This window comes from Pan paniscus, chromosome 1 (assembly GCF_029289425.2).
Source record: "Pan paniscus chromosome 1, NHGRI_mPanPan1-v2.0_pri, whole genome shotgun sequence".
In the NCBI taxonomy this organism is placed as follows: domain Eukaryota; kingdom Metazoa; phylum Chordata; class Mammalia; order Primates; family Hominidae; genus Pan; species Pan paniscus.
Window position 1 is genome coordinate 112,416,195 of NC_073249.2, and position 19,140 is coordinate 112,435,334.

Sequence of the window (19,140 nt, forward strand, 5' to 3'; positions counted from 1 at the left end):
CTCAGTCACCCAGGCTGGAGTGCAGTGGCGCGATCTCGGCTCACTGCAAGCTCCGCCTCCCAGGTTCACACCATTCTCCTGCCTCAGCCTCCTGAGTAGCTGGGACTACAGGCACCCGCCACTACACCTGGCTAATTTTTTTGTATTTTTAGTAGAGACAGGGTTTCACCATGTTAGCCAGAATGGTCTCGATCTCCTGACCTTGTGATCTGCCTGCCTCGGCCTCCCCAAGTGCTGGGATTACAGGCATGAGCCACCCCAATTTATCTTTTATCTCTATCATGCAGTCTGATAATTTTGTTTGTTTCTCTGACAGTGACTTGCCCAGAACCCTCTTAGGAGTTGGTGGTTGCAGTTTTGCTGAAGCTAACTATATGCTTTGAAAGAATGAGCCTTTTCCATTTGCCTGTCACCTTGTCTGAAATATCACTATTAGGAGACTTATCTTTTCGGTTATCCAGCCTTTTTATACTTGAGAGGAGCAATACATTATTTCTAGTGTTTTCCTCTTTGACAACCAAAAGAATGACAAGGACGTGATGAAGGAAGGAAGAAGAAAGGAAAGGAGAGTAGAAGGAGAACTGGTTAGGGCAGAGGCTCCATGACTTCCTTTTCCCCTTTCTTTTTACTCTTCTTTCAGCCAGCACTCAATAGCTGCTAAGATGAGAGGGAATGTTCTCAGACTAGGGAATAAGACTTGGTGTGTTTGCCGGTTGGCAGCACATCATGGATGAAGCAAGTGGTGATCTACACAGCCTGAACTGCATGGCCAACCCACATGGCCTCTCTTGTCTGGTGGCATTTCCCTCTAAGGAATGCGAATGTGATCATACCACAGCCATATGCTATAATCATTGAGTCCATATTTGCTTCTGTTTACATGACCACGCAGATTCATGACCTGGGGAGTCATATATCTGTTTGCAGGCAAAATCACATCCTTATTATTGAAGTAACCACCTCATAAGCCATTGCAAACCTCACAGGGCAAAGAGAGTCACACAAGGCCACACATGTTGTCAGTGGCAGTGGGGAAGAAGAGTGTCCAGGGTCCAGGTCAGCTCCACCATACCTGCTGTGACTGTCATCCCCCTCATAAGCTGAGAAGCACTTACAACTAAATAGCACCCACTCGCCCAACCTTGCTCAGAAGTTGGCAGGCATGTCACCTGCATCTCTCCTCTCCTTGAACCAGTGCTGTTGCTGGGGTGGAGGAGGCAGACTCAGATGAAGGAGACGAAGAAGCACTTGGGTGTATTTCTTGGTCTTATTTCACTTTTCCACATTCACCATTACTGAACTGGAACACAGCAACCTCTTATGTACACAATGGTTTATTAAAGGAATGTATGGCCCACATCAACCTAGCAAGGATTCTACTGGTAAACCTTCCCATGGCCAAAGGAAAAACAAGCAGGAGTTGAGTGGCTGGGGTGGGGTGCAGGCAATGGAGAGAGGGCAGAAGGGTGTAGAAGCTGAAGGGGACTAGAAGCTTACTCCTGAGTTTCTTCCTTCTGTCTTCAAATCTTTACTTCTTATGGCCAAAGACCCAGCTGTTTCATAGGCTGGAGATGCACTCTTCTAGACTGCTCGAGACAGCCAGAGACAGGGGAGGAGGGAAGAAGGATACTGTGGAAAGGGATGGCGGGGCAAACATTTAGAGCTAGAAGCCACTACTGGGCCAATGCTAAAGTTTCTGTCTCTAAGCCTAAAAAAGCCAGTGTAGTAGGGCCCTTATTACTCTTAGTTTGCTAGGTTTCCCCTCTGAAATAATGAGCAGATTTAGCCAGGCTAGCAGAAAGGAAGAGGACGGGGCTGTGCAGGAGTTAGCAGAATCTTGATTCTTGCTCTATGGTCGGTACTTGCACAGGAAGTGTTGGCGCTTGTTGCATTCGTTGCTGCTCCAAGTTAAAAAGTCTGTAAGAAAATAAACAGATATTTAAATCCATTCAGTACTATACTGAGCTTGCCAGAGTTATCTGGGTGTTTTTCTTGGAAGCATAGATAAGGCGATATGATGGTTGACTTTATGTGTCAACTTAGCTAGACTATGATGTACAGTTGTTTGATTGCTGCGAAGGTGTTTTTTAGCTGTGATTAACGTTTAACAATCAGTAGACTTTGAGTAAAGCAGATGGCCCTCCATCATGTGTGTGGGCCTCTCCAATCAATTGAAGGCCTTAAGAGAAAAGACCTGTCTCCCAAAGAGGAAGAAATTCTGCCTCCAGACCGCCTTTGGACTCAAGACAACAACATTAAGTCCTGCAAGAATTTCCAGGCTGCTGGCCTGTCCTGCGGTTTTGAGACTTCACAGCCCCCACAATTGCATGAGCCAATTCCTCAAAGTAAATCTCTGTCTCTCTATATATACATCCAACTACTTCTGTTTCCCTGGAGAACCGTAATACAGATACTAACTTTCCCAATGAAAGAAAAACACTTTAAATGTCACACACCATGGCAAAAGCTCCACTCCAGCACTGCTTTTGAGGAAAGGCAGGGGTTGACATGAATCAACTGAGAATGAGGGGCTCTTGTGTTGAGGCAGGATGCAGTGAGGATCTGAGTGTGGCCTGTCCTCAAGCCCACAGCTGAGGCTCTAAGAAGCTCCTGTTCAAAGTTCAAAGAACTGAAAGCTGCTAAAGCCATTCACATCCCAACAGGCCATCTGCTTATGAAAAAGGAGAGAGCCCAAGGCGGAGGTGGCCTTTTGAAGGACTGAAGTATTTTTGAGGTGAGATCCAACTATTTCCCTCCCAGAAGCCAAGCTCCACAGCATCACTTGTCTTCCATGGGTGTCTGCAGCAGAGCGAGGAGTTGTTCCCTGGCTAGGTGTCTGCTTGGGCCCTGACCTGCAGATCTGGCCCTGTTCCCAGTGCGTGTGGGTGGGTGAGAACCCTGGGGAGAGGAGGGGATGAGGTGTGCCCCTCCCACTCCTGGTTCTCAGGAGCCACAGAGGATGGGGCCTGCCCATGCCTGCATCCATAGTGCTCAGCGCAGGAGCCACAGAGTATAAATGAAACAGGGCCTGCAAGCTTGTGGGTACTTTCACAGTGTGGGGCAAAGAGAATACGGCACAAGGCCATGGGCCAGGCTTGAGACTGACTCTCTCATCAGCAGGTCCTTTTGAGGTTGCTGCCCACTGAGCCTGTGGATAAGCTAGAATAGCAGCTTCAAACAGTCAAGCACAGCCCAGCTCACTATAGGCACTAAGCGAGAGGTCTGCTTTTCCCACCTCATCAGAGGCAGAGTGCAGGGAAGGGTGAGTGAGAAACCTTACTTTCCCTTTTCTCCAGGCCACGGAGCCATTAGCCTAGCTTGCACGTGATAAGCATGCCACATGTATTCAGATGATTAGGGCGATTATTTCCTCCTTTTTATAAAGAGGCATTTGAGGCACAGAGAAGTCAGAGATCTGCACAGGGTCACACAGCTCAGCTAGGAGGAGCTGGAATTCTACCCTGGGCATTCAGAACGCAGAACCCATGCTCTTGACCTCAACGTATACTGAATATGAAATTTCTTTTCCAACTGCAAAACCCAAGTTATCATTATTAAATGTCTCAAAGTGGACCAGCAAAACATCAGGAAACATTGCAAGCTGCAATTTTCCAGAGTCACAAAACACATTTTGATGTAAAGGGGAGAGTCAGAAAGGGTGAGAGAGGGACACACAAAATAAAATGCTCTGGAATTCTTTCTAAAGAGTTATAAAAAAGGAATAGCCCTGTCACAAAGAGAGAACAAGAATGTGTGTGTGGCTGTATATTGGGGCATTAATATACATTTTGAATTAAAAAAATAGAAACTGAGTGGGGAGCAAAATCCATTGTACTGATGTGGCTGAGGGGGATGGGCTTTTAAATTCTACCTTCCACCAGTTTCTCTCAAATCCTTGCTTCATTCCTTGTGCTTTTCTGCCTTGAGAGCCTGTGTTCTGACAGCCACGAGCTGGGTAAGTAACCATGGGAAAGGAAAGGAACCCAAAGACGTGCTGTTCTCAGAGAGCTTCAGGCTTCTGGTTCCCATCCACACAACAGAGGCAACTTCGCTACTGAATTTTGCTGATGTGATCATCGACTCACAGGGAAAGGACTTTCGTTTGAGGACTTTGTCCAATGGGAATGTCAGAATCTGGGGAATGTGAGGGACTTAGGGAGGCATCTGGTCTACTGCTCCCAAAGCAGGTCTGGCCTCCAGTCCCAGAAATTCTGATGCTGCAGGTCTGAAAACGAATCCCTGATATTGGTATTTTTACAATGTTCCTCATTTGATTCTTTTGTGCCATGGAGCCTCGCTTCTAACACTTAATGCGTCAACTGCAATAACAACTACAATGTCCACCTTTTGCTTGGTTAACTCTGGTTATAAGGTTTCTCATTACTTCCTGGGGTAGCTCATTATGTGTTTGAGCAGTGCTAACTGTTTAAAATTTTTTCCTTGATTGAAGTAAAAATCCACTTGTTGATAGCCTCTACCTATTGGTTTTGGTTGCGTTTTTTCCATTTGAGCCAACTTCTGCCTTGAACAGCAGCAGCTGTGCTCTCGCTGGTCTGTGAAAATCCCCTCTATGGCTGTTTATCTCTGAGGGCTTTCCTCAGAGTGTGTCTCCTCATGCCTGCCCTTTGCCTCATGCTGTTAGAAAGTTTTCTCACTCTCTCTTTCCTTCTTATAAGTTTATTCCTCTGACAACAGTAAACTGCCCCCATGTCCTGCTGGGGGTGACCAAGTCCCTCCCTACCCCAGCCCAATAGCTGAGACCTCAGCCCAGGCCTGCTCCAGGCCGACTTCTTGGCTGGCAGGGGGTCCTGGTGTCACTATGATGGCCTATTAGACCCACTGGGATATTCTCAAGTATACGACCTTTGGCACTGAGTATTCTTTAATATTCTGTGATCTTGTACAGCTGAAGTTTTCTACACCGCTTATTAATCATGGTTCTCACCAGGGGGTGAATTTGCCCCCCACAGGAAACACTTGGCTATGCCTGGAGATATTTTTGATTGTCACGACCTGGGAGGAGGAGTGCTACTGGCACCTACTGATTAGAGACCAGGGATGCCGCTCAACCTCCTGCAATGTACAGGATAGCCCCCACAACCAAGAAGTATCCAGCCCAAGATGTCACCAGTATGAATGCTGAAAAGTCTAACTCATGAGCATAAAGACAAAGAATGAAAGCAGGCCAGAGAAAGGAGAAGGCTCACGCGAGTGTGTGCAGCCTGCGCTGAGCTTCGGGCCACCACATTCTGGGGACAGGATTCAGGGAAACAGACAGAAGGGAAGAACTCAGGCAAAGACCGGCTTTCCAGGGCTCATGGCAAACCCTCATTTTAAAGAAGTCAGAAGAGATTTATCTGTTTTCACCACATATATTTACTCCCTGTGGTCTGGGCTTCCCAAAATGGGATATATATCCCTCTCATGGTATAGAATGTGATTTTAAAATAAGTGTATTTCAGAAAAAAAATGAATGGATTTAAAGAAAATATTGAGTAAATAACAGAACAGCTGGTACATTGATATGACAAAGACTGTAAAGTGATCACAAAGGACTGAAGGTTGGTAACCAATGTCTGTGGCAAGGCCACTGCCTTGCTGGAGAAAAGAGTTGTTGGTGTGGAATGAGGAGGGCAGTGGTCCCCTGTGCCTATTTTTGTGCTTACTAGGTAAAGGGAAGAGTCTGCGCATTGGGAAGTGGTGAGGGGTGGTGCATTATAACTTACTGCTATTGGAGCTCATCTCAGCACAGTGCTTGTTCCCACCCATGGACTTGCCAGACCAGGATCTGTACAGATACATGGCCCCATCAATCCACTGCCACTGCTGCCTCTGCAACAACAGGAGATGGAGAAGTGTACAGCTCAGCAACCCACCTGCCACAGCCAAGGAAGTCCCCTCAGTCCCCTTTAAAACATGGTTTTCATTGCAAACATTGGGAAAGTACAGAAATGCTTAAAGAAGGAAAAAGAGAAAGTCATTCCACTCAACCGCTAATAGGAAAACATTACCAATATTACTGCAAAAAATAGAAATAGATGTAAATACTTACTCCATCTGAATGACAGGGCTCTGATTGATAGCAATGTGAATACATAAAAATGTAAAATTTCTGATAGTCAAATAAATGACATTAAAAACGAAATAATTGTATAAAATATTTGTAACAACTATGGTAAAGGATTATCTGTTTTTCTGTAACATAATATTTAAAAAGAGAAAAAGCCATAAGATGTTTATAGACAAGTACTAAAGGATGAACACATATGTATTCATGAAAGAGGGTGAACGAATGTGTGGTATCTTCAGCAGTTTTATTAAGAAGCAGGAAGTATGGGGCTTCCCGCTTTATGTTCCCTGTGTTTGTCTGAGTCAACTAAAGAAGCCCCAGCAAGAATCTGTGAACTGAAGACCCCACACCTAGACCTTACCAACCAGCTGTTCCTTACAAAAACCACTCACGTCATTTCTTACAAGAAGGTATTGATGAAAAGAACAGGAAGTTACAGTGAAAAACATCAAGGATAACAAAAAAAAATTACAGCATCTAAAAAAAAAAGGCTAGCTGAAAGTTTTCAACTTTAACTCAAGATCCAATGGAGATTTGATTAATCTGTCTCATAATAGGCCTGTGTGCATACACACACACACACACACACACACACACACACACACTTTTTAAGGCTCTAGAAAGCTGGTAATTTTGTGTTCTGCCATTCAGGAGGGCCTTAATTAGACAAAGGTCTATACAATGGAGTCATTTAAATCATATCCTCCACTGAGGGCCAGAACTGGGCCCCTGACCTTGAGACTTTGGTCTCCGTCAGCTGGAGGCACATCTGGAGAAGATCCACCCGCTGTGTCCTTGTTATAGGCCGGGAGGCCATTCCCCAAAAAGAGGATGCCAGCCTGGCTTTCCCAAGAGGGCCTTTGTGGCCAAGTCTGAGGTTACCTTCTGTGGGTCGTGCAGGCCAATCCATATCGGCTGGCTTCTCTGATAGCCACTTATGTACTCTGCTATGGTGCTGGCTTCCTTTAAACTCAGGATAGATGCCAGGTGGGCTCCGTTTCCGTAAGACTGACACTCGAGCTATATACAAGGAGAGGTCCTGTTAATTATGCCTGCATGTTTAAAGCACAGCCCTCCCCTCAGAAGGCTAGCATGCCAAGCAGGAGGGACTCACGCAGCCCCCACTTCCTCCACACATCGTGCTCTAAGCACCACAGAAGGCTTCCTGCCACCCTGGGAAAAAACACAACTGCTGCAGCGTTCGGTCTCAGAGAAAGAGGCAATACAAGGCCAGGGCAAGAGATTTAGGGTCTGAGGACGTGCCCGGGGTCCTGGTCTTGCCTCTCAGTGGTGTACGTGACCTTGACAAGTCACTTCACCTCTCTGAGGCTCAGTTTCTTCATCTGTAAAATAATTACTGCTACCTAGGACCTGTCATGAGGCCTATTGTATTATAGTACTGCATTTCAACAGATCTAAGAAACTGCTGATTGTAAAATGTGCCATTATTTTGTGTCCCACGAAGAAAGAAAATAAAATCACTGTCAATGAATCTATGATACACAGTGACACAGTGTGTTCGTAGCACACACCTGATTTTAGAGGTGTCAGTATGTGAACACAATGTGCATCAGAGAACAGGCATTATGGCAGTGCTCTTTGCGGGACACCTCCAACACACTGGGCACCTCACCATTCGGTCCTAACAGCAGCCTAAGGAGGTGGGGCCCACCTTTAGTTTATGGATGGGGAGAGAGAGGATCAGGAATGGGCAACTGGACACAGGAAGAGAGCCCAGCTCTCCCTAATTCCTAAGCCTATATTGTGTTTATTTTAATTATTATTACCCTATATTACATAAGAATAACACACTGTAAATTGTAAACAGTGGTCTGTAACTTATTTTGACTTGCTAGTGAATGGGCATGGATCAATTGCCTAAACATGTGAGGTGATCCTCCAGAGGAGAGGAGACTGCTCCCCGTGCTGGTGTAGAATTCCTGCCGATTGGAGGTGAATATGCCCACCGCTTTGTCTTTCCTCAACAGTAACCATGCCTCCAAATCTGGTTGGATTTGGGGGTTTCCTGGGCACTAGAGGCAGATACGTAACTATCTGCTTTGTTGCAACTTTTAAAACTTTCAGCTCTAATCCCAAATCTGTTTTACTTCTGTATGTCTGCATATCGATCCCCAATTTTTCCTTCTTCCTTTGCAAAAGTGCTGTCTTCTTTCATATCCAAGGCCATGCAATCTGAATTTTTCTTGTGGGCAAATAAATGGTAATCACTGTTTTAAGGATTGTATGAAACACATGACATGATAAATTCTTATTCTGTAACCAGAAACCTATTGTTCAATTAAACAAGGCAAATGTTTATATATATGGGTGTATGTATATAAACTTTATTTTATTCTCTTCTGGGGTTGTGTTACATGACAAGAAATTGAATTAATTCAATAAAATTTTAGTTCAGGTTGCTTAGGTTTTTACTGCTCCCATTCTTGCTTTTACTAATTTATCCAAGATTAGATGTGATTACTATTTAATAATAATTTAGTCCTCACACTTACAAACCACTTACAATACCAGCATGCTTCTATCACTGTAATTCTATTTAATTCTCAGGCCCATGAGGCATGCCAGCCAGATGACCAGACAGCATTTATTGAGTGCCCACTCTATACCAGCCACAAAAGATCCTGTGTCAGAAGGGGAAACAGGCTTGGAGGCTTGGAGTATGTACGTGATAGCCTCCCTCCCAGTCCACACAACTGGTACTGCTGGGGCTGTAACTAGAACTCAGGCCTCTGCCTCTCAAGCTCAAGGTCGGATGTCCATGTGCTTCTCACGTTGCCTCCATCAGCTTCCAGGGGTCTCAAGAGCCAGCCATGCAAGAAGAGCCAAGGGCGGTAGCAACACTGGCGAGGAATCAGGGAGCCGCACAGCTCTTGTTGGGTTTGAGGGGGTCCTCTTTGGCTTCGCTGTCCTAGCACCCTCTCTGCACCTTGGTCCTGTTAACTTTGTTAAGGTTCAGTGTCAATCCTGTGGGCTGTTCTTTCTTGAGACCCTGAATTGGCATCTACCATGTGGCATAGGCTTTATGCGAGTCGTTTTAATGAATCCTCCTGACAAGTCCATGAGGTAAAAAGTATTATCCCACTTTCCAGTAGGGGAACAGGTAAAGGGAGGTACCTAGGGAGTGGCAGAGTAGTGATGTAAACTCAGGTCTCTATTACTCCTCGGTTCCCAGACATCTTCCTCTTTGTTCCCTCTGTTTTCATAGAGAAAGTCTATTCCTCTCCACGAGCTCATTTTCTTTCCTGGGACAGAGTCTGGGAAACCCTTTCTTCACTCTGTTTCTCTCCCCTTTTTATACAATTATTCAGGACTCAGCTCAGACTTTGCTGGGGTTGCTGTGTCAGTTACTCTCAGCGTAAACTTGGGAAAGTCATTTATACTCATGCTGTATGGAAATGTTCTGTTTAAATGTCGCAATCCTGCATTAATCCTGGGCTTTCTAAGGCCGGAGAATACGTTCATAGCCTCAGTAGCTGGCATGTGGTAGGTGCTTCATTCTTGTTTTTTTGTTTGTTTGTTTGTTTGTTTTGTTTTCTGTTTTTCATTGTGTAGTTTTATACAGGGATTGTAAGACCGCATAGGCCCAGATCATGCCAAATGTACCTATATGGCTCCCCCAATTAATCACAATTCAGCAGCATCCACTCCCCATATGTGGCTGAGATAACTTACTTCGACTGTCTATTTGGTTATCTCTCAGACAAAGCTTCAACGAAATAAAATGGGCAGGTTTGTGGACTGTGTAGAGCAGCGGAAAAGTTTCCACATTTTCTTGGACTGCTTCACCTTCTGTCAGCGGCTCCAAGGTGTCTGCTCCAGGCATGTCTACACACCACTCTCTTTCTGGTAAATCTCGTACAGAAACTCCATTATCCTTTCTGTGAATTCCTCATCTTCTCTTCCTCCTTTGATTGATGTATTTCTGTCTCCTTTACTGACAGTGAGCTTGCTGAGGGTAGGGGCTCTTTCCTATGTATCCGTATGTGCTTGTAGCCCATCTAGGGTCTGGCATACAGCACCTGCTTCAGCAATGCTTACAGAATTGAATGAGTTGAACACACAACCCTCTTCTGTCCATTTCACCAGCCAAAGGGGCTTCTCTTCATAGTGCCCAGGAAGGACACTTGATCCTGAATCAAATGAGATCTGGGGCTCTGGCTGGTCCTTTGCTCTAGAAAGGCCAGGGCAAGCAGGCAGCAAGTTTCTTACCTCGGCATCAGACCAGTTCCTCAGCTTCCTGAAGTAACCATAGCAATTGGACTTGTGGTAAAACCATCCAGGAGCACAGCTGGGTCTCATGATGATATCTGCACATAAACAAAAGGCAATTGCACGTTATGATAGCAAAAACAATCAATTCCCAGACTTGATACAGTTTGCAATCAGGAACCCCTTGAATGAAGAGAGTCCCTTCATGAAGGGTCCTGCTACACTGCCAAAAATGTATACAGCTTACCCTTCTTCTGGCTTTTCCCAAAGGGACCTATGGCCTTTTACCAGTGTGACTGTGTTTCTGCGATTACTGGACACTGCCTCTGAACAGACATTAATTCCAAGAAAACGTCACTGCGGTCCACCAGTCAGAGTAGGGGTTATGGAAGTCAGGTGATCAATGGAGTTTTAGCTTGATCTGCCTCACAGTGGGTCCAGTGGGTCCCCTGAACCCATGCTGTGGTTATCTCCCCAGTTCTGGAATGCATAATTGGAATATACATACATACATAATTGGACTAGATAGACACTCATAATTGGAATAGATCCTCAGCAGCTGGCAGAATCTTGTATTAGCAGTGAAGGTCAAATAACTATAACTTAAGGCATCACAAGAGTGGATGAGGGACACAAATTGGTAGTTTGGGGCATTCCAAGGAGGGAGGAGTCACTTTGGCCTGGGAGACAAGGGAAGGGTTACATGGCAACTTGACTGGAACTTGAGCATAGGTGGGCTATGTGTCAGTACTGGGGGAGGGAACATTTTAGGCAAAGGAGGCAGGAATGTGTGGGGAAGGATAGAAACAGCAAGCACTTAAGTCTGCCTTAAGTACAGGGTGTCTGTCAGGCAACCATGGCAGAAATAGGAAAGAGCCAGGGCCTAGAAGCAAAGGAATCCATGATTCAGGGAGGCACATGCTTTTCCTGCTAGTCCATTGGTGAATGTGCCATGTCACTGAATCTGAAGGTTTATAAAGAGGGGGAGATGGCTGGATGTACAGAGGCATCAGGTGATCAAGGGGATGTCAAGCTAGCAAGTGTAGGCTTTGTGACTATGTGGCTACCTTCTGACACCATGGTGGGTGCAAAAGTGTTTCCTTCCATAAGGGAGGTCCACAGACTGCAGCTGTCATAACAGCATTTTCTCTCTCCTCATTCAAATGATACTACTGTCGCTTGTTTGCCCCACTCTTCTGTTTTATTTCAGCCCCTGCCTATGCATCTCCCAGGGCTCCCCATTGCTTTCAGATGAGCTCTCTGCTCGTCTAGCATGTAAGAGATTTTATAACCTGGTTGTATGCCCCTATCCAGCCACATCCTTCTATGCCATAGTCCCAGCTCCGTCTTGGAACATGAATGCTCAGTGTAGCTTTAGATCCTTTGTATGTGCTATTCCTTATACCTATGAATAATGAATAATGACCAACCTAACTACGGCAAGGCAGGAAATGTTTCAGTGAGTATGTCAAATATACTACAAACAAACAGCAAAGATATTCATGTATTTAAATGCTTCATCTTCTACTACATTCATAAATATGAACATAATTTTATGATAAATAAAACGCAGCCTTTATGCCATTGCTGTTACTACTAGTACCACTGTCACTAGCTTTTGTAAATAAGGTGCTTGACTTTCTATCATCTCTCTGTTCTCTCCCTGTCTTTGCACTCTGTCTACATCTCGGTCTCTTTTGTCTCTGTGTTTCTGTGTGTCCCTCCTTGTCTATGACTGTTTTCTGCTCTCATTCTTTTTTCTCCCCCTCCTCCTTCCTCACTTTTCCATCTCTCTCCCCTCCCCTTTCTGCCCCTCACCCTGCAAGGTGCTTTCTTGATGCCAGGCACCATGTTAGGTGTTTTATCCATATGGCATTTTTATCATAATTGCTTGAGGAGGTGAGGAAACAGGCTCAGGGTGGTCATCTGCCCATGATCACACAGTAAGATGGAAAAGGTGCTTTGCAGATCCAGTTCTCTATGATTTAAAAATCTGTGTTACTGCCACCAACCCTCCCAACCTTTATAAAAATGAGAAATTCAAAACTTAGCAACATAAATAATTAATTGGGCTGCCTTGATTATTTTCTCAGGAGGAAAAGAAATCCTTGCACTTTAAGTAAAAATTGATCTTCTTAAGAGAAGGCTGGCCATTGATTACCAGAGGGCAGATAATGACGTGGGCTTGAATTTCAGAAAGGGACAGCTGCGAAAACATGCCTTCCAAAGTAATACCGGTGAGACTGTTCTGAAAGAGGTGGCAAAGAGGAACCCAAATTTCTGACCTTTGGCCCGAGGACAAAGACCCCTGGCATCACACCTGGTGCTCCTGGTTTGGTCTTGTGCACTCTGAAGCAACTGTCCTTGGCATTCCGTGAGCAAACATGTTAGGACAGACCCTCTACCACCATGGTCTTTGTTTCCCCTGGATCCAAGCCATGAAAGCAGAGGGCCTAGGGACACACGCAGAGGACTTGGAGGACCATGCCGGAGCCCAGACAATCATGACTCTCTCTCTTCTCTTTCTCCCCTTTCTCTGTCTCTCTTTGTGTTTCTCCGAGTGCTGCTCTCTGTCTTACCATCTCTCTGTTTGTGCATCTCTGTCTTTGACTTTCTATGTATCTCTCCGTTCTCTCCCTGTCTTGGTACTCTCTCTTTTCTCTCTGTGCGTATGTGTGTCCCTCCTTGCCTATGACTGTCTGTTCCCTGACTCTCATTCTTTTTCTCCCCCTCCTCCTTCCTCACTTCATCTCTCTCCCCTCCCCTCTGCCCCGCACTCTGCAAGTTGCGGCTGTGGCCGTGAGCCCCCGGTGGAGACATTTTAGCTCCTAGATATGCAACTAACGGCCGCTCTGCTGCGCTATGGCTCTGCCTTGCGCTACCCCTCTCCCATCGCCCAGGCTGGAGGGCAGCGGCGCCATCTCGGCTCACTGTAGCCTTGACTTCCCGGGCTTAGGTGATCCTCCCACCTCAGCCTCCCGAGTAGCTGGGACTACAGGCGAGCACCACCGTACCAGGCTAGTTTTTTGTACTTTTTTTTTAGTAGAGACGGAGTTTCGCCACATTGCCCAGGCTGATCTGGAACTTCTGGGCTCAAGTGATCTACCCGCCTTGGTGTCTCAAAGTTCTGGGATTACAGGCCTGAGCCACCGCACCCGGCCTTACTCCACACATTTATTGAGCATTTACTATGTACCCGATGCAGGTCCAGGCCGTTTACATGTATTCTAATCATCTTCATAATAACCCTGTCATTATTCCTACGTTCCAGATGAAGAAACAAAGGCAGAAAGAAGACATCGTGTCCCAGGATCCTACAGCAAATAAATGATAAAGGTAAGATTTGACCCCAGACAGACAGTCTGACTCCAAGTCTTAGTCATCTTAGTAATGATGCTCAAGTTATTGCTTTAAATCCTACATGGGTCAAGCACATTCGTTGAGATTATTTTGTTTAATTACCAGAGCCTCCCTGAGAGATAGGTGTGGATAACCATTTCCATTGTACAGAGAAGGGAACCTCCTCACAGGGGCGAGTAACCTGCTGAGGTTACCCAGATGGGGAGTGTGGTGGAAACTGGGAGAGAAGCCAATGTTTCCATGGTGGCCTTAGAACCTTGACCCCACCTCACATGGTGCTAGAGCTCGTCATCTCTACACATGCAGTATCAAGAGGTTTCAGCTTCTAGCATCTTGCCTGGACTACTCCAATACTCGTTCTACTCCCTCACTTATTACATGTATGACCTTAGGAACATGATTTAATCTCTTTCAGCTTTACTTTTCTTGTCTGTACAGTGGGATCAACAATATATGCCTTCTTCACACAGTTGTTGGGAAGATTAATTAAGATAATTCACGTACAGTGATTAGCACAGAGCCTAGTGTATAGGAATTGTTCGATAAACAGTAGCTAGTTAAAACCTGAAGCTATTAAAACCCATCATCATTATTATGTAATAGTTTTGAAAAGATAAGCCAGATGAAGTTTTTTAGTGTCCATAAATGATGTTGCTCTATGTCTCTCCACTCACTGAATCAATGCCATGAATTGCTTCAGGTGAAGGGCAGGTATCAGGACAAAGAACTCACTGTGGAAGCAATAAGAGTTTAATATTCACCACAAGGTCTCATTGAGAGAGAAAATTAATTTCTAAGTCCCCTCTATTTCTCTTAAGTACAGCAGTGCAAAGAACATTTAGGATATGTCATAAGGGAGGTTCCCCCAAGATAGTAAGAATGAGTAGAATGTCCTTCTGCAGCTGGAAGGAAGATCTATCTGGAAAAGAGAAATTGAAGGACCTGTGGTGAATCTTGTGTCTGCATCTCCTCCTCAGGAGAGAAGCCAGAGAGTTTAGTGAGATCCCAGGGATAGGAAGATGGTTGTATCACATTCCCCAGGATATAGCTTGGGCAAATTTCAAGTTTCACTAAGTAGGTCTGAAGTCAGCACAGAACAAGAGTGGCAGGGAACCACCTGGCCACATAGAAATGGCCACAGAAATGGCCTCCAGCTCTGCAGGAGGGGCTCAAGAGCAGCCCCCCAGAGCCTTGCACTCTCTTGCATGGTTTCCCTTGCATGGCTGAGTTCCACAGGTCCTGAGCAGCCTGAGATAGTTCAGTGAACTGGTGTAGGGTTGAAGACAAAGAGCCATGAAAGAGCATATTAGGGATAACTATGACCAGGACCACAGACTGCAGCCATAGGGGCCAAAATGATGCCCAAAGAACCTTGCTTCTCTTAGTATGTCCTTCCAAACCGTCCTACCCTTGGCCAAGGGCATTCCCCAGCAGTAGCAGTACTAAGTAACAGACAGCACTGGTCCCCTCTGGAAGCCCTCTTCTCAACAGAGGCAATGCTCAAATATGGATTCTTCACTCACTCTTACATGTCCAACACCCAGCAAAGCCACATGGGACTGTGAAAGGCACTAGAAGCCCAAGCATCACTTAATCTTACTGTGTGACACTGGGCAAATCTCTACCCTTTTCTGGAATTCATTTTCCTTGTAAATAGAACAAAGACATTACACCAGATGAGATCACATTTCATTTCCTTCCATTTCTGGTATTCTGTGACATTTCTTCTTAGCTCACTCGTACACTGTTCCTCCCCTGCTTTCTCTATTGGTGGATTCTACAATATTGCTACCCACTTTGTTGCCATGTTACTTTGCACTTGATGTGTGATCTATAAATGTATAAGCGCCATCTCTCTAACTAGATTGTAGGTACCTTGCAAACTGGAATCCCTAATAATGCTCAAAATGATAAACCAGTGCATAAGCATTGGGGAATTCTAATTATGGCTATGACTTTTTGACAATCTGCTAGGCAACAGGTGTTTCAAACACATTATCTCTGCCCTTCACAATAAACTTGCCAAATTAATATTATAACTTACCCTTAACTCATGATTTAAGTATGGGTTATAATCATATGGAATTGAGTTTTGTTGGATTCTAGAGCCCTTGAATTTTTCAGTACCTATCTTTGTTTTTCATCTCCATGTTTAAAAACCTATTTCCTGCAGTTCCTAAATGTTTTTGTGGGCAAATGGATGACTGTCTCACATGGGCTGTGTGAACACTGGCTGTGGCTCAGTTCCAGCTACGTGATGGATACTCACCACCCAGGACTCCTGTTTTGGCCAGGCAGCTCAGCAATAGGAGCAGCCGCATGCTTCTGGAAGCCATCTTCCTCCTACCCTGAGGATGTAGCTAGTGCAAGGATCTCAGAGACCTTACTAGCGCTTCTTTGAAACTCCTGGGTTCTCCTTGATCTGCAAATCTGAACACATTTGCACAGGTGAGAAGGACCCAGGAATCTAGATGCCAACTAATACATATGGAGGAAAATAATACAATATTTTCCTGGCTAAATCCAGACTTTATAATGAAGGGAATCTCAAGTTAGATGTACATGTTAGAAAATTTTAAGAGATTTTGTTCTTACCTGCAAGACCTCCTGGGCCAGTGCCAGAGATCTAACTATAGCAGGCTGAACAGTTTCATAGTCTGCATGGAGGCAATTTGTAAACCACCGAGCACTCGCCCCTGTTAGCTTCAGGAGGGCCAGCAGAGGGCGCCCTAAGGCAAGCTTCCTTACGGATAAGGCGGATATGGGCATTCTGTTGTCAAGAAAATCCAATAGAGTGGCTCCGACATTGAATTTTTAAATGTTAAAATTAAACGTGAGCACAGTGTCCAATACCCACATTTTACAGATGAGAAAACCTGAGGTCAGTAAGTATGAAGTCATTTGTTCATGGACAGCAGCTACAAGCAGATCTGACTCCATCAGCACTCTTTCCTTTACACTTAGTTGACATCATTTTTAAAAATAAAGAACATGGCTTTATCTTTTCCCCATTAGCAAACAACACATGAGTTATTAGAAAATCAATGCAAAACTAGAAAATAAGAAGTAAATCCCATCTCCAGGAGATAATTTGGTGAGTAGCCTACAGATATCTTTCTGTGCACCTCTCTCTGTGTACAATTTTATAAAAATAAGATCATATAGTCCTATAGCCTGGTTTTGTTTCTCAGAAACAGATTAATTGTAATACATTGTCTTGCACTCACATAACTTTCATGCATTTTTTATTTTTTCTTTAGTATAAATTCTCATATATAGGGTTGTGGCATCACACAACATGCACATTGTCATTTTAATACCCTTTGTTAAAATGTATGGGCTGTGATATTTACCTCATTAACAGGGCACTAAAAGGATTGGTTCCCTAAGCTCCCAGTGAATGCTTAATTTTGTCAAGTTTTTGGTTAATTCTGGTATATTAAAGAAGAATCTTAGTGTTTTAAAATATTTTATAATTACTAATGAAGTTGAACATCTTTTTATATAATGATTTGCTTTTAGTATTTGGTGAATTTTCATTTTACAGTTTTGCACATTTTTCTATTTCATTGTTTGTGAGATCTTTTTTGTATGCTTATTTGTGAGATCTTTTTTGTATGTTTATTGCCTTTCACGTGTTACTAATAGTATTTCTCAGTTTGTATTTTTCTCTTACTTATTATAATTTTTGCCATTCTGAAATTTTCAAAAATATTGTTATTTTTATGTTTTTTAAAATAATTTTTAAATTTATATCAAAAGACTGGCCATTACTGTCACATAAGGTTAAAATGTTTATCAGTGTTCTCTTATATTTTCATCTGTCTGGGCTTTGTTTTAACATAAGTATGAAACTGAGTTCTGGATTTCCCTCCCAAATAATTCTTAAAATGAGTTAATTCATTGAATTCACATTTAATCATACTTTATGATTAAAAAATCTGAATATACAATCTAACTCTCAAATAATGGATTGCTTAAAGAGAATAATGTAAACGATGACTTTTCTGGAAAATCAATTCTGGGGTCCATATGAACACTTTAAGGCAACATTAACTGAGAATGAGACAAAGCTTGGAGAGTGTGGATGTGACCTTCCCCACCCCTTACTTCTTTTTAAATCATTGCGTGAACCTTGCACTTTGCTAAACTTTCCTTCCAAAAGTAATAGTGTATTTTCAATGTCCTCAAACCCCTTTAAAACGCAAACAGAATTTCTCTGTCAAGGTGACCATCTGGGGGAAGGGAGAGGCAGCATCTTTTTTACTAATCTGTGAATAATTTTTAGTGAACTGATATTCATTGAATGTCTACATGTCATGTTCATAAGTAAGCTGCACTGGGCCGGGTGTGGTGACTCATGCCTGAAATCCCAGCACTTTGAGAGGCTGAGGCAGGTGGATCACCTGAGGTCAGGAGTTCAAGACCAGCCTGGCCAACATGGCACAACCCTGTCTCTATTAAAAAATACAAAAATTAGCTGGGCGCGGTGGCAAGTGCCTGTAATCACGGCTACTCAGGAGGCTGAGGCAGGAGAATCACTTGAACCTGGGAGGCAGAAGTTGCAGTGAGCCAAGATTGCACCATTGCTCTCCAGCCTGGGAGACAGAGCAAGACTCCATAAAAAAACAAAAACAAAAACAAAAACAAAAAACCTGCACTGTAGATCTCATGAATGCATGTTACAAATGAAGACACTGACACTTATGATTGAGTAACTTTTCTAAAGTTTCCCAGCTACCAGACTGCAGAGCCAAGATTTAACCCAACAGCTTGACACCGAAGCCAATGCTCTTTGCAGTGAAGGAAGAAAAGAAGGTAAATAATTTAAATCAAACAACACAGCAACAGAAAGCCTGACAAGCCTCACTAGAAATACAATTTGTCATTTCTGGCCTGGCTAATAGCTGACAGAGGAAAACAGATGTTTAAAGAAAGTCCCCCATCATCAACCGCGAGGAGGATTACCTGTTTGGCAACCAAGACTCTAAGGGCCCCTGCCTTCTTCAGTGTCTCCAGTGGTCCCAGTCAACGTTTCTGGAGCTTTTATATCTTCTTGCCTCAGGAATTAATAATCTTTACTTTAATCACAAAGCGATAATATTATTTGAGAAAAACAATCCATCCATAAAAGTCTTATCTACAGTGAAAAAAATGAATCATATAAGAGACGGCTTCAGAATGTACGTAAGGTGTGCTTTGACTAGCCAGGAAAAGAACCTCTCCCTGTGTGCAAACAGAATCTTTTCTTCACATCACGTTATTAAAACTGACAACATCCTGTAATCTGTTATAAGCCCATCTTCCTCTCCCCTTATGTTACTTTTTCATGGCTGTCTTTTTATGCCTTGGTATGGTGGATTTCCTTTATTTCTCTTTTATTTCTAGAAGGATTTTCTGTCAGGGTTAGGCATAGGTTATGACCCATGCGGTGGGACCTGAGGCCCACACACAGATTTTCCTTCCTAAAGCACCGACTC

General features: G+C 44.0%; 1 protein-coding gene across 2 annotated transcripts; it reads right to left on the reverse strand.

The window, feature by feature from the left end:
- Window positions 1–1,248: 1,248 nt before the first annotated feature.
- Window positions 1,249–18,680, reverse strand: REG4 (regenerating family member 4). 2 transcript variants are annotated; one of them, XM_003806306.5, is made up of 7 exons: window positions 18,629–18,680; window positions 16,256–16,430; window positions 15,930–16,090; window positions 10,301–10,398; window positions 6,953–7,090; window positions 5,727–5,832; window positions 1,249–1,917 (listed from the first exon to the last, which is right to left on the reverse strand). In XM_003806306.5, exons 3-7 carry the CDS (start codon window positions 15,994–15,996, stop codon window positions 1,850–1,852), a joined length of 477 nt encoding a protein of 158 aa, XP_003806354.1. In that variant the 5' UTR covers window positions 15,997–16,090; window positions 16,256–16,430; window positions 18,629–18,680; the 3' UTR covers window positions 1,249–1,849. The 2 variants fall into 2 exon arrangements, with proteins under 2 accessions (XP_003806354.1, XP_057156901.1); XM_057300918.2 differs by lacking the exons at window positions 1,249–1,917; window positions 5,727–5,832; window positions 6,953–7,090; window positions 16,256–16,430 and having other exon boundaries at window positions 8,394–10,398.
- Window positions 18,681–19,140: the final 460 nt, after the last annotated feature.

What these genes read in the sequence shown, in the direction of transcription:
- REG4 (XM_003806306.5), bottom strand. Translation starts at nt 15,996, where the DNA reads ATGGCTTCCAGAAGCATGCGGCTGCTCCTATTGCTGAGCTGCCTGGCC. An exon ending in CAAAACAGGAGTCCTGGGTG is followed by an intron (nt 10,399 to 15,929) that starts GTGAGTATCCAT and finishes GTTTATGTGCAG; the next exon opens with ATATCATCATGAGACCCAGC. An exon ending in TGAGATGAGCTCCAATAGCA is followed by an intron (nt 1,918 to 5,726) that starts GTAAGTTATAAT and finishes ATTTTCTTACAG; the next exon opens with ACTTTTTAACTTGGAGCAGC.